The sequence below is a fragment of the Thalassophryne amazonica genome, chromosome 4 (genome assembly GCF_902500255.1).
Source record: "Thalassophryne amazonica chromosome 4, fThaAma1.1, whole genome shotgun sequence".
In the NCBI taxonomy this organism is placed as follows: Eukaryota; Metazoa; Chordata; class Actinopteri; order Batrachoidiformes; family Batrachoididae; genus Thalassophryne; species Thalassophryne amazonica.
This window is the reverse complement of record NC_047106.1, coordinates 6,062,077-6,077,275: the sequence shown is the minus strand read 5'-3', so window position 1 is coordinate 6,077,275 and position 15,199 is coordinate 6,062,077. Positions and strand designations below refer to the sequence as shown.

At 42.1% G+C, this 15,199-nt stretch overlaps 1 protein-coding gene across 5 annotated transcripts in view; it reads left to right on the top strand.

The window, feature by feature from the left end:
* Nucleotides 1-15,199, top strand: part of myo18ab (myosin XVIIIAb) — a 257,478-nt gene that overhangs the window by 123,128 nt on the left and 119,151 nt on the right. For all 5 annotated transcript variants that reach the window (XM_034169042.1, XM_034169044.1, XM_034169043.1 and 2 more), the window contains 7 exons: nt 2,229-2,315; nt 3,190-3,331; nt 3,416-3,575; nt 4,163-4,349; nt 4,476-4,683; nt 5,878-5,987; nt 11,010-11,075. In XM_034169042.1, the coding sequence (XP_034024933.1) occupies nt 2,229-2,315; nt 3,190-3,331; nt 3,416-3,575; nt 4,163-4,349; nt 4,476-4,683; nt 5,878-5,987; nt 11,010-11,075 (960 nt within the window). The remainder of the gene's footprint in view (nt 1-2,228; nt 2,316-3,189; nt 3,332-3,415; nt 3,576-4,162; nt 4,350-4,475; nt 4,684-5,877; nt 5,988-11,009; nt 11,076-15,199) is intronic.

Here is a 15,199-nt window from a genome sequence, read left to right as displayed (position 1 = left end):
GACAGGACCCACGTGCACATATTGGTGCACAGGTTCTGTTGGTGTCTGCACTTCTTTTCTTTTGTTTATATTTAAAAGACAAATTCCATCTTCAGAGGAACATATGTGCGTAAAAATGCCCTGTGATGCAGAGTTGGCTGAATTTGTGCAGAACAGGAACTGAAATAGATGAAAAAACTGCAGAATTGGAACACAGTGTTTGTTGGAAGTAACATGGGTTTGCCAGTGGACTTGATCAACTCCGCTTTTCAGTTCCAGCTATTTAGTATGGCTGCCTCAAGTAACCATGTTTCCAGATTTTTATTTCTAATCTCTACTAATTAACATCAGCAAAACGCACAAAGTTTGAGTGGATTTAAAGAATTTTCCTTTTAGCTGTAATACAGTCCAGATTAAATGGCTTATCTTTTTCTGTTATACATAAAAGCCAGCAGGATGCAGCAATATAATTTATCAGCATTTAGCAACAAGAAAAACAGAAGAAATAATGTGATCGCCGACCACTAGCCCTAAGCTTCACTAAAAGACCCAGAATTTAGATAAAGTTGAGGCTGCGGCCCGCTCTGTTTCCTAATAAAATGAATTTAAAAAAGCATAGTAACATACTGCTAGCCATATGAAAAGGAAAATAAGTGCGTCTTAAGTCTGGACTTGAAAGTCTCCACAGAATCTGACAGTTTTATTGATGCAGGGAGATCATTCCAAAACAGGGGCACGATAAGAGAAAGCTCTGTGACCCGCAGACTTTTGATTCACCCTAGGGACACAAAGTAGTCCTGGACCCTGAGAATGCAGAGCCCGGACGGTACGTAGGGTTTAATTAGGTCAGCTAGGTACGGAGGTGCCAGTCCGTGAACAATTTTATAGGTTAGTAACAGAACCTTAAAATCTGATCTCACTGGGACAGGACGTCAGTGAAGGGATGCCAAAATGGGTGTAATGTGGTCAAACTTTCTGCTTCCTGTCAAAAGTCTGGCTGCGGCATTTTGAACCAATTGGAGACCCCTAATGCTAAACTGCAGTAAACCAGAAAATAGAACATTGCAGTAGTCCAATCTAGAAGAGACAAAAGCATGAATCAGGGTCTCAGCTTCAGCGATAGACAGGATGGGACGAATCTTCGCTATATTTCACAGATGGAAGAAAGCAGTCCTAGTAATATATCTAATGTGGAGGTCAAAGGACAGTGTAGTATTAAAAATTACCCCAAGGTTCCTCACTTTGTCAGTGTGATGTATGACACACGAGCCAAGGCTAAGCGTTAGCTGGTCAAATTGATGCCGATGTCTCACTGGACCAAGAACTATCATTTCAGTCTTATCAGAGCTTAAAAGTAGGAAGTTTCTAGACATCCAACTTCTCACTGATGCAAGGCAATCTTTTAAGGATTTTATGTGAATGAGATTACCAGCAGTTATCGGCATGTATAACTGAGTATCTTCAGCATTGCAGTGAAAGGTAATCCCAAAATGCCGCAATATTTGCCCAAGGGATGCTATATAAATGGAGAAAAGCAGGGAGCCTAAGACAGACCCCTGTGAAACCCCAAATTTCATGTCACCAAGGTTAGAGGTAGTGTTAATGTACAAAAACACAGTGTGAACAGGTATGGCGTCAACCATGCAAGGGCACTCCCAGTAATCCCAAAATGATTCTCCAGCCTATCAAGTAGAACATGATGATCCATGGTATCAGACGCAGCAATGCAAAGTTGTATGCAAAAGTTTGGGCACCCCTGATAATTTTCATGATTTTCCTTTATAAATCATTGGTTGTCTGGATCAGAGATTACAGTTAAATATATCATATAGCAGATGAACACACTGATATGTGAGAAGTGAAATGAATTTCCCTCCCTGCCACATAAACTGCACTATCACCATAGTGGATTTTCTGTACTAATTTATAGAAATGTATATCTCAGAATGAAATTGGACTGATGTCCTCCTCAAGCTTTGTTGCATCAACACTTAGAACACTTTTCAAGTTTTTCTTTTTTTTTTTCAGGTTTGCAGTCTGTAAAATTCTTCCAGAACATGCAAAATAAAATTTTCCAAAGGCTCAAAATCTTCCAGAAATACTAATACATGTTAACATAAAACAATCTCAAAATGCATAATTTCATAATGTGGCTAACTTGTTTTTCTTGTGATTTACTGGTGATTTCACTGATGATTACAAGGGTTACGGTGATTTACTAACCTGATCCTTTATCCTCCTGCGTCTAGGAAAACATAGAGCTTGCATTAGATGACATAGAATCCAGTGCTTCACTGTCTGTAGCAGCTGTTGACCAAGCCTCCACACAAGCTCTGGTAAGCAGAAGAAACCTCCCCGTGTGAGGCATCGCCACATATTTCATCACTGAACTCATAGTCTGGACAATTACTTTTTTGTTTGTTTGTTATTACTAACAGCCGGTTCATCATGTGGACTTAAATCTTTGCATTCCAGGAACCTGAATCTCATTTAAGAGTAGTTTTTAGTGCCTGAGTTTTAATCTTATTCAGACATGAATGCAAATCAAGTAGCAGCCTAAACGAGCGCGAGAAAATACCCGGGAATGAGTAAATAGCCCCGTTCATCACCACTGGCAAGTGCAAATAGCTGTCGCTTTAAGACTAATCTAGCAGAGCTGGAGTCATTGTGTCCTTAAATGCACTGATCTGAGATCTCGCCAAGGAAATCTCCACTCCCTGCTCACCACAACTTCTCAAATATCACCCTCCGTATAGATTTAATCCAGTTACAGACTGTCTGCATCTGTTGGAGACCCGCCTAGTAGCAAAAGATACTCTTTTGCTGCTTTTATTATTATTATTGGAAATATTTGACCATCACATCCAGCTGGGAGGAGACCCTGGGGAAGACCTAGGACTAGGTGGAGAGGTTATATCGCTGCACTGGCCTGGTAACGCCTCTGGATCCCCCAGTCAGAGGTGGTTAATGTGACCCAGGAAAGGGAAGTTTGGGGTCCCCTGCTGGAGCTGTTGCCCCCGCGACTCGATCCTGGCTAAGTGGTTGAAGATGAGTGATGAGTGAAATCGTGGTTGCATCATAAAATTTGGGCAAATATTTAGTGGCATTAAATTTGGTGGCCTGATCTGGCCCAAGGTCACCCTGCTGTCGGTCCAGTTTTACGCTCTGCTCGAGTTGGCATTTTTTATGACTGTTAGGATTCTGTCGCAGGTGCGTACCTTGGCCAGGACAGATGAAGCACGAGGACTCCTGTGGCTGATGGAGGAGGAGGCTGTTCAGCCGGGAGGCTCAGAGGAAACCATGCTGCAGCGACTCTTCAGCTACTACGGTTCTGCACATGGGGACAATAAGGGTTAGTACTCTACACTATAGTTTCACCTCAAACAAATGTCACTGGGGTCACTGCTCTGGCAATAGCATATCTTGTCTCTCGCAGGAGCCACTCTGCTGCTGAGAGGAGAGAAGCCCTACCTGTTCCTGCTGGGCCACAGCCATGGGACAGACTGGGTGGAATACAACACTCAGGGATGGTTGAGCCACGCCAAACACAACCCTGCTGCTCAAAATGCAGCCATGCTGCTGCAGGACTCCCAGAAGTATGACTGTGCACAACATGTACACGCCTTTGATGGTTAAGGGCCCGTCACACTCAGTCCAAGACCATTAGGAATGCAGTGGGGAGGTGGTCAAAATGGAACCATGTGCCATTGCCAAGTTCATACTTTCTCCTGATTATGTTCTAGCCAAATTGTAGGTTCAACATTAAAATACAGTCAGAAAAACAGCTCTCTTGCCAAATGCACTCGTCTCTGCTGAAACACACATTCAAATATGTTCTGTGCTGGGTGCATCAAGAACCCTTGCATCAAGCGAACCTTGATGTGTCCAAGGAGGTGTGGGAGAACTTGTTTCAGCACCATGGACAGTGACCAGCACGTTTCACTAAGCAGTCCACACAGGCTCCTGCTGCTGCTGGGTTTAATTACATCATTGTCTGTGAAGTCGCCACATTCCTAAGTTCTTTATGCATCTTCAGCCATGTCCTCACTGCATATTTTTTTGAACATGTCCATAGTTTGACCACGTTCTTCATTGGTTCCTGCTACATCATACAACTTCTTACTGTGTCAACTTGTCACCTTTTTTTAGTTGTCGTCTTAGTCATCGTGTTCACTCACCACAGGAAGAACATCAGCGGGTTGTTCATGAGCCGGGCGAGCGGGGCTACCGTGCTGTCGGGGTCCATTGCCGGTCTTGAGGGCAGCTCCCAACTCGCCCTGCGACGAGCCACCAGCATGAGGAAGACCTTCACCACAGGCGTGGCCGCCGTTAAGAAGAGAAGCCTGTGTATCCAGGTCAAACTCCAAGTGGTAAGCTGAAGATGGACACTCTGGACTCTTCTTTTCTTTTCCCACATCGACGCTTGACGTGTGCCAGGTCAGAGCTCAGCTGAAGGAACAAAAACTAAGGATTTGTTTCTTCATTCCTGTGTCCAGGATGCCCTGATTGACATGGTGCGTCGGTCCAGGGTTCACTTTGTCCACTGCCTGCTGCCCAAAGCCGAGGCTGTGGGAAGTGGAGGTGAATCCCGTGTGACTCACGGAGAAAGTCCAGACTCGGGTCTCATGGCTCTGGATGTCAGCCTCCTGAGAACGCAGCTCCGCGGGTCCAAGCTGCTCGACGCTCTTCGTATCTACAGGCAAGGTAATGAAGTATGCTTTAACTCCATTTAAACTCATTCTTACTGGGCGGTTTCATGTTGTGTGAGTCACGTTTGCAGACTGCAAAACAGAATAGTCAAGTCCATAAGTATTTGTGCAAACTAAATATCAGGATCATTCTTGAGGCAAATCACTTTTCCAAACAGTTTTCTTGACAAGTCATGGGATGGAAACGTCAACATTTCCAAGTGACTAAATATGTCCTGGACTTCAAGGAGACTAGTGAGGAAGCCCCCAAGACACCCAGAGAATTCTGAAGGGTTGATAGGCTTTTCTGGCTGGGATTGAACAAACTATGCATCATCAGTTGAAGGGTTCAGATCCAAAACCCAGCAGCTCCATTTTTTTAATGATGAAAAATGCACTTGACATGATAGGGTTTGATGGAAAAAGCACAAGAAATTTTAGATTTTTTCCATCTGTTAAAATGAAAATGGTCTGTTCAAATTCAATTTTTTTTTGCACACTGTCGTTACCTCAGTAGTCAAGTGCATGCTGGCCTCAACTAAAAATGAGTGGTTTTGGATCCGACCCCTTCAGTTATACAGTGTCACGCTTGAAGAAATAAGATTTAAAGTTTCAGTTATAATTTCTTTGAGGCCATATGGGAGACTCATGCTTACATTTATTTTCTTGTGTTAAAATCTGTGAGAAAACCTCTCGCCTGGGTCCACTTCCTAAGACGTTCCTCCCTGATTACTTTGTTAAAATGCATTGATCACATGGAGGCTGTGTGGACAAACAGAGCACCACTGAGCCGCTGAGGTTCCTTGGAACTAAAATAAATCTGCAGACATCGACCTGCTGAGTAAATCTATCAAAGCGGCGTGCTACGTGAGATGGGTCTCCATCAGGTTTTTTTTTTTTTTTTTTTTTTTTTTTTTTTTTTTACAATGAACGGCCACCTTTACTCTCAGAAGTGTGTTTTTCCATCCATAATGGTTTTACACGGGAGGCATTCTTCCTATCACTGCCTCACTAAAAGCTGGAGAAAACCCCAACACCGCAGCATTTTTTTTTTTACGTTTCCAGCTGTCAGAACTTCACAACTCATGTCTGCTGAAACGTGTGTTTTTGCTGAAAATAAAAATCTGATTTTTGACACGCTGTCTGCGCTCCATCGGCTGCAGGCGCTTCACTCACATGGCCGCGCTCTCATCTCTGTTCCTACCTCCAGGATACCCGGACTACATGGTGTTCTCGGAGTTCCGCAGGCGCTTTGATGTTCTGGCGCCACATCTGACCAAGAAGCATGGCCGTCACTACATCGTCACCGACGAGAGGAGGGTGAGCACCTCAGCTTCTTTAGCACGCTGATTTCCGGTTGTTCTAAACAAGAACTTTAAAATGCTGTTAAACTAGCCCAACTGGTATGGATTGTTGGAGGAGCGATACGATACCAATTTCTGCCTATATATATATATATATATCTATATATATATATATATATAGATATATATATATATATATCTGTATGTGTATCTGTATGTATATATGTGTGTGTGTGTGTGTGTGTTTTCACTAATGTTTGCCACATTGCCACATGTATTGGATTTGGGTATAAACACAGCTGTTTGAGACCATATTCTGCCGTCACTCGTATCAGCAGTCACCGTGTTTCATTGGTCAGCGTTTGCATGAAATAGACATTTTTTCTGTTTTGGTGCGCACCCTCTGCTGAAAAATAACGCTGATATTAATATGTTTGTGAAATACTCATCGGCTGATATTATCAGCCAACCAGTATATCGGTCAGGCGCTAGTCAAGACAAAAAAAATGAGTCATTCGTTCAGACTGTTGTTTTTTAATTATTAAAACAATACAATTGCAGTTTTTGAAACATACTTTTTTCTTTGCTAAATCCTCTGTATTAGCACGGTTTGTAGAACCAACATGTGAGTCAAGAATCTTTTGTCTTCAGTAACTCAAGAAAGACACATGTGAATTACTTGAAACTTGGCATGTCAGTAGAATATGTTGAGTAGACATGCAGGTTAGTTCCTGATAAATCACTGAAGTATGGATCACCAATAGCTCTTTTTTGTTTTGTTTTTTTTAAATCAAAGAAGCAGATATGATACAGATATGGCCCTCTAGTGCCAAATAAAGTTGACAACAAACTTCCACTACGGTGATGAGTATGATGTCACAAATACCACAGGGTCTGTGGTGGCTTTCGGACCACAACTCCTCAAAAACTACAGGCGGAATCTCATTGAACTGGCTCCTGTGAGATTTAGTTGTGACCTGAAAGGAAACACTGATGCTTTCCTCCACACGTCACGGTTCCTGCAGGATGCAAAGTCTCAGAGAGAGGATGTACATCACCTCCTCTTTTAAAGCCAAATTCAAAGGCAGTAATTAATGCACAGGTTCAAAACACAACAAATGAGGAACTCATAAATAATGTGTTGTTTTTTTTTTGTTTGTTTATTTCTGTTAAGTTTTGTTTGTGAATGTTGTGAAACTATGATGCACCAAATTAGTACAAAAAGCAACATGGATTTGATTGTGTAGTGTACCACAGAACTGTGTGCCACCTGCTGGACATGCCTGGCACTGAAGCTAGGTCTGCTGGTCACCAAGGCTACCGCTGCTTTAATAATTATCCTAATAATGACAATAATCAGATAGGCTGTGTCGAACGGCAGAGATGGTGTGTTTCTTTCCTTCCTTCATCTCACACCGAGCTCTGAATCCTTTGCTTCTTCCCTCTGCCGTCTCCTCCTGCTGCTCCAAGAAGCGCTCTAGTGTGTAATTAATTATGATTGTGCAGGCTGGCAGCATACGGCTACTGTACTGATTAATTACCGACGGTGGAAGTAGCTCTTTCTTTCCCTCTCCCTCCCTCGTTCCTCTCATTCCCTTGTCTTTTTTCCCCACTTTTTCCACGTCTCATTATCTTTCAATTTCTTTTGTATAGGAGGCAGAACAGTTTAGGAACATCCCTGAGCGTATGATTAATGCCTTCTCTACGTTCTGTTCAGACAGTATATATAGCAGCTGTGCACGCGGCGTGATTAGCCTTTAAGAGTGGGAGGCAGGCGTGCCGTTAAGAATGTCTCTACATTAACTGTTTTTAGATAACATGCACCAGAATTCCCCCATTTAAACACACACGGGGATCAGTTTCCTGACGACGTGTGTCATTGTACAGGTTGGAAGCTACATTCCCACATAACGTCCATCATTCTGCTGAACAACTTTTGCCTTGATGTCAACTTTTTCCATGTTTTTGGGCATTTGTGCTGAGAAATTTCCAGTGGGAAGGTGAAACACAGAGTTGCTCAAACTTATCTAGAGGAACAAAAACAACAACAACAAAAAAAGGTCAGCTGTGCATATTTCTTATTGTTCTGATATTCCCTTAAAGAATTTAGGGGTGGTGGCCAAGTGGTTAATGTGCCTAGTTTCAGTGCGGGAGGTTCCCACTTCAAATTCCACCCCTGCCACATTTCTCTGTGTAATATGGAGTTGCATCAGGAATAGCATCCAATATAAAAACCTGTACCAATTCAACATGCAGATCCTCCTTGGATTTGCTGTGGCAACCCCAAGTGCAACCAAGGGAGGAGCCAAAGGGACTTACTATTCCCTTAAAGAATTTCATACATTTATTTGTCTATCTTGTTTACTTTTTCCCTTTTGATACACAACACAAGCCGAGGGCTTCCTGCAAAAATCCACTGTTCAGTTCTCCATTTGTGTCCATCTGACTCTTTCTGTTCAAACCGCATCAGATAACATCCAGTATGTCATCCATTGCACACGTATTTGTTCATCTTGTTGATTTTTGGAATCTAAAAGCACTTATGTCAAGTAACAGCACAGGCTGTGGTGTGCACGTGCTACACTGGGGTCCTGCCCATTGGTCATGTTGCCGTCAGGGAAATGCTAATGGGATCATAATACTCCACGTCCTTACTGACCGTACTCACATTAAGGTGATCAGGATATGCTCTTCACACATAAGTGTCTTAATCTCAGAATATTGCTGTCCACAAAAAGCTCTGCACAGCTTTTCTCAACCTGACGTCACCACTAAGATTTTTAAGTTTACTTCCTTCAGAATTATTTCATTATTCACCACGATTACATTGGCATGAAGTGATTTTTGTAGAAAATGTCAAACTTGCGTATTTTACATCGATAGAAGTCATAAAACCTCCGTCTCATCCGGGTGTCTGTCTGTCTTCCCGTTATGAGTGTCACTATACGGTGGCGCGTGAAGGGGACATTTTAATGGATAGTCGCTGTCAACAGAAGAGATTTAACAGGATTAATTAAGGCGATCAGTGAAATCAAGCTCTCGTCTCTCTTGCCAAAGCCCAACACGCGGGTAGGAAAGTGGCTCACAAAGCTCCTTGGAGACAAGCACAGAAAGAGGATCGCCGCTCAGAAAGAACTAATGGTACCGAGTCCTCCAGGGAGGCAAGAACGAATGGCGGGTAAGAAAGAAAGCGAGGAAGATGGCTGAAAGGCAGCAGCTTGAGATGGAGAACGGCGTATAATTGGAAGAATAATTTGAAAGAATTGGTTTTCAGAGAAAGAGAATCCACAGAGTGAGAATATTGGTTTGCAGAGTCTCAGCAGCCGTCAACCCCCCCCCCCCCCCTTTTTTTTTTTTTTGGCAAATAAAAAATGGCCCAGTTCTGTCAGTTCTACTTAATACAGTGTCATGTCGCTGTAATGTCAGCAGCCAGATGGTCTACCTGCCAGAAACCTTCAGGATAAACCTGCCAGAGCGTCATATCAGAGTTGCTGATACCTCAGCATGTGTGAAGATCTGCTTTTGTTACAGCGGGATCAATTAGCTGATTAATAAGTAAAGTAGGGGGCAGATGTCACAAAAATGTAGACAAGTGGTTGAGTAAGTTAGTCCGTCATAGCCAGGTTGTGTCGGCAGTAACTCAGGAATAGCAAGCAGGTCAGTGGATAAAGGAGCTGGAGGACCAATATGTAGACCTGGGTCAGATTCCCAGTCACTCTTACATGTCTCTGTCCTTGGACAAGGTGCATTGTCTCAGTCCACAGCTGCAACTGGGTACTGACATTAGCTGAGGAAGTAACCAGCATCAGAGTGGCGTCCCACCCAGAGCAATTCCTGGTCTAATCCTGAATTCAGCTAAACTGTGAGACCAGGTCCCACGGTGAGGAACAGAGATCTCAACAGTCCATGTCAGTTTCTCCGTTGAAGACGGCGCTCGTATCAGTAGCCTTCTTGACATGTTGTTCATCCTTCACATGTGAGGAGGACCATCTTCATCATCCAGCTGTCAGCTTGTGTGTCCGAAGGTGGCTCGTCAGTCTGATCCTAGCCCTGAAGCGTCGGGTGCAGTCCGGGCAGGCCAGTGATGGGGTTTGAGCCTTCTTGAAGTGGGCTGGAACGCTGTTCCACAAATGAACTACTCTCCGTGAAAAGAAGTGGTTCTTTATGTCCAAGCGGGATCTGTGCTTATTGATTATCAGTGGTGCCCTCGTCTCATAATTAATGTCTGACAACTTAAAGAAGTACTCTGGATCTACCTGCTCATTCATTTTTAAAATCTCAAATGTGATTATTTGTTGTTTTCCTCTTAGATTAAAGATAAACACTGCAGGTGCAAAAACCTCAGGTGGTGAGATTATAAATCCTGCAATGTGACAAAAGTAAAATCCTAACAATTTTAACTCGTTCTTCTCTATATATACTGTGTATTTTTTGTATTATTTCATGAATATTTATTTATTTTGTGATATTTGTCTGCAGTATTTGTTGGCAGTGAGTGATGTAGATTCTCATGTACGTTGTATTTAATTTATTTTATTGTGTTTTATTGATGTTTGCATCATGCTGCAAAAAAATGCTCAGCTAGGACCAAGTTGCTCAAGTTGAACTTTTTTTTTTTTGCACTCTAAGATGGTATATCTTGTTTAAAGCCCTGAAACAAAGACGTAATACAATTCAGTTCCCCACAGACTAAGGCAGCATCCTAAAGTTTCTCATTTAGTCCATCCAGGAGTTAATAATCCAGATATCGGCGGTGTGAGTCCTGACATATTAACTCCACGTTGGACGCAGCAAAGCCAAACGTCTCTCACGGTGGAGTTTGAGGAAAAGCCTGTCTCACTCGGTTTGTCCCTTGAGGTGGTCCGAGGACGGAGGCGTGTGTTTGTGTTAGCAGGAATAGTGCTTGTTGCTATGTCACAGTGGCAGCGTCCTTTGGGCAAACAGGTCATGTGATCATTCTGAGGTAATGCTCAGAAAGGGGGGGGGCCTTGGTTGTTCTTGTTTGTGTCCCCTGACTGTTTGTTCTGCTGGTTTCCAGGCTGTGGAAGAGTTATTGGAGTCACTGGAGTTGGAGAAGAGCAGCTACCACATGGGGCTGAGCCGGGTGAGTGGCCTCACACGTGCATGCTCCTCATCAGTGTGTGCTCAGTAAAGCTTCCTACAGTCTAATCAACCTACAACTAAAATCAGATTTGAGTCATTGTTCTCTGTGTACAAATTCTGACTTCCAGCCAGTTAAATAATTACAAACATCTCGTTTGCTTGGATGCAAGATGTCTTAAAACTTCATGGATGCATTCAGCAAAGTAGGAGGAGCTTATTAAATTTAATGTCTGCTCAAGGTTTTCAACGTGTGATTAGTGAACACCACTATCACATAGATGATATTGCATATATCAGCCCAAAAAAACGCAACTTTCCCCACCTTAAATGCATCAGGACACAAGTTTCACACAGACTTTGATGAACACAGATCCATGGGGAATTCCAGAGCTCGACTCTTGCGTACTAATGGCTATGTCAGCATTCGGTCTTAATCAATCCATAATGTGTTTCTGCAAAAATTAACACACATGCTGATGGCTCATAACATCTTTTACAAAAAACAGAAAAACACCAAAGCTTGAACGCACCAAGTTCCATTTAAGAAGAAGAAAAGGTTGAAATGTTGGTATAAGAGAAATTTTACTCGGTGGTGCAAAATTTGCCTGATTCACGGGGAGGCAGAAAACACCAGGTTAGATTTTACGATATTTTTGAAGCTCAGAATATCGTCCTTTTCCAACCAGTCAATCAGCCAGTTTGTTTTCTGCGGTCATCAGATTGCACATTATCATGCTCCTTGATATAACCTGTCAGGACGTCTCATGTGATGGAGACCTTTTCCTTGCCGTTTTTACGCTTCCACTCACGGGTTTTGTGTTTTGTATCTAAATACAAAATACCAGAATGTGCATGGCAGGAAGTGGTGGCTTTCTATTTTTTGGTCCATTGTTATTGATGGTCTTGGCTCCTCCACAAATTTACTACACGATAATCGTGCTATTGATGTCGCGCGTAAGCGTCGGTGCAAAGCAGTGACGTTGACCGAGCTCCGAACCTGTTCCATGCTGGTGGAAAGTCGTATCACACTCCTGATGCATACAGACGTATTTCTGATCGTAATAATTTTAGTTTTCTTTTCATGTTTTTTTCGGTTTTACCACAGTTCTGCCTCATGGGGGCGCTGCAGGGAACCCTGAACTGGACAACAAAGGCCTTTTTGAATCCAAACCATCCTTTTTTTTTTCTGGGCTGTTACGGCTTTTGTCAAGTCGAGTTCTACCATCTTATCACTTGGAGCTCTCAATTAAACATATAATTACGAAGTACTTTCCATTCCGCTCGCCTGCTTCCAGAGCTGAAGTTCTTCCAGAGCTTGTTTTTAAATCTTCTTTTTTCTTTCCTATTCACGGGGAAACGTTGATCTTTGTGGAGCAGGTGACCCCCCCACCAAGCAGCAGTCAGCCGCTGCCAGGTTTCACCTCTTGAAGATTAAAAAAGAAGCTAATCACAAGGAGAACGACAGGCTGATGGTTTTGTTAATTAGATCTCTGAATGTCTGTGGAATAAAGAAAAGAGAACGCCTTGAGCTGTCAATTAAAGAAGTTTCTTGGCAGATATTCCAAAGTTTAACCTTATACAAGTGTTGCTACTTGTTAGTCTGTGCTTATTCTGCCATTTTATTTTTATTTTCTAAATTGATGTGAAGTTTCAAGCCTGCATCGTGCTCCTGACGTGTTTGTGTTAGTGATATAATTAATACCAGATGATTCAGAATTTTTTTTTTTCTTTTTTAATTGTCACACAAGACAAACCCACACTCCCACTGCGCTGCCAGTTATTCTGTAAATCTCATGCTGTGAGCGAATAGGGGAGAATAAATATAAAATGTTAAAGTGGAGAATAGCATACTGTTCAAACCCAGGTTTGCTAAGTCACCAACCTGACCCTGGATTCAAACAGACAAAATTTAGCGACACTCGTTTGGCGTAATCATGGTGCTGTTTGTCATATTTCCCCAACTCATAAAGTCGGGCTTTCCAGTGACCTTTAAGGACTCTTTGATGGAATCTTAGAAGGTCAACCATTTCTGGGAAAGTTCCCTCATGCCAAGTGTTCAATATTCATGAAAACACGTATTTTAAGAGTTTCCATTACCTAGCGCAGTGTTTCCCAGTACTGGTCCTACGGACCCAACGTTCTTTGGGTTTTCCATTTCTCCTTGTCCTAACTTCACACAGTGAGATTACCACATGTCTTCCATTGTTCAACCAGCTGCTGATTGGCTGAACACACCTGACTAAGTACTTCAGGGACAACTGGAAAAAGTAACATACTTGGGGTCCTAAGGACCAAGATTTGGAGACACTGACTGAGCACTATGTTGGCAATTGAGTGAGAAGCCAAATAAAAAGGCATAGTGGCCATCTAAATAATGCACTAACATTGAGTGTTAGCGATAGCTAACAAGCAGTCCTTTTCTGTTGCGTTACATCTAATGATGTTAGCCTGTGCTCAGGTTTCCTTGCTAGGCTTTGGTCGTTCCTGTTCCTGTAAATGCACTGAGACCTGGGCCCGTATCCACAAAGCAGCCTAAGGCTAAAAATAGATCCTAGTAATGTTATTCTAAGAAAAATGTTAGAATACCTCAAATTCTTAGAATTTTCCATTGGTAAGGAGAAAGTTGTCCACAAAGCACCTTAGGCCTTAAGAGAGCTCCTTAACCCTTTATCTACGGCGATGGCGCCCACTCCATATTTTCCATATGCATATTTGTTTTTACCGTAACTCCGCCATAGTTTGTCCAATCCGAATGATTCAAAGTGCATTGTTAAGCTAACACCAAGGGCTTTCCAATGATATATGGTGTATTACGGTAAACGTAAGCCTGTGACGTCATAACGCAGAGGAACAACACGGACATTTCACACTAGTGCGCCGCTGATTCTCATTACCGTAAATTCTCATGTAAGCCCTCAATCTGAAAAATTTCAACACTGACAGCAAGCCAAGAACCCGTGCTTTCCAACAGTATGCTATATGTTGCATATATTAGTGCAGCAAATATAAATGATGTAATTTTTGAGGAAAAGGCAGGGTGTTAGTGTCATTTGTGAAGGTGTGTGTGCGTGTTTGTGTGGGTGTGATGGCTCCATCAGCCACAAGCCACTGTCCGGTGCCAACAAGCAGTGGAAACCCACCTTGCCAGCGATCCACAAAGGGGCGGCATTCTTGCAAGGTTTGCAAGAGGTCGACTCTCGATTCTCTGTATGTAGGATGACATTGAGTCAGTAACACGTTACCAGCTTGATCTACATAATTATTTTATGTTAATTTACTGTGTTAATGTATGTATAAATTGCTTAGGTTCTTGTTCTACTTGTTATTCGGTCCCACCAAATAATAAGCCATGAATAATGAGCCACGCATGGGTTATTCAAAGAATGATCCACGTTTTAAGCTATCACAGTTGTGTGCAATACTTTGGGCACCCCTGATAATTTTCATGATTTTCCTTTATAAATCATTGGTTGTCTGGATCGGAAATTTCAGTCAAATATATATCATATAGCAGACAAACAGTGATATTTGAGAAGTTTGTAGGATTTACAGAAAGTGTACAATAATTATTTAAACAAAATTAGGCAGGTGCATAAATTTGGGCACCCTTTTCATATTATTGATTTGAATACATTTAGCACTAATTATTGGAACACATAGTTGCTTTGGTAAGCTCATTGACCCTTGACCTTCTTACACAGGTTAATCCAATCATGAGAAAGAGTATTAAATAGGGATGTCCCGATCAGGTATTTTTGGCCCCGATCCGATTCCGAGTCATCTGATTTAGAGTATCTGCCGATACCGAGTCCCGTTCCGATACTTTAAAAAACTGAATGAACAGTGAACAAATGCTAAATATATAATAATTTCATTTTAATCACCTTATTTTATTATTTATCACTTAAACAGTGCACTTCTCCTTGAGGTAGCTTGAACAATCAAGTAATAATCTACCAGACTTAAAAAATGTACAAATTTCCATGTTATTTTATTTGTCTAAAAATAAATGTCAGAGGTTCCTTATGTTAAACTAGAAATCATCTAATCTGAAATAACAGGTGGTTTTAATTTATAGATGAAAGGTTTCTAAAGAACCATTTATTGATTTTAGCTATTTTAATT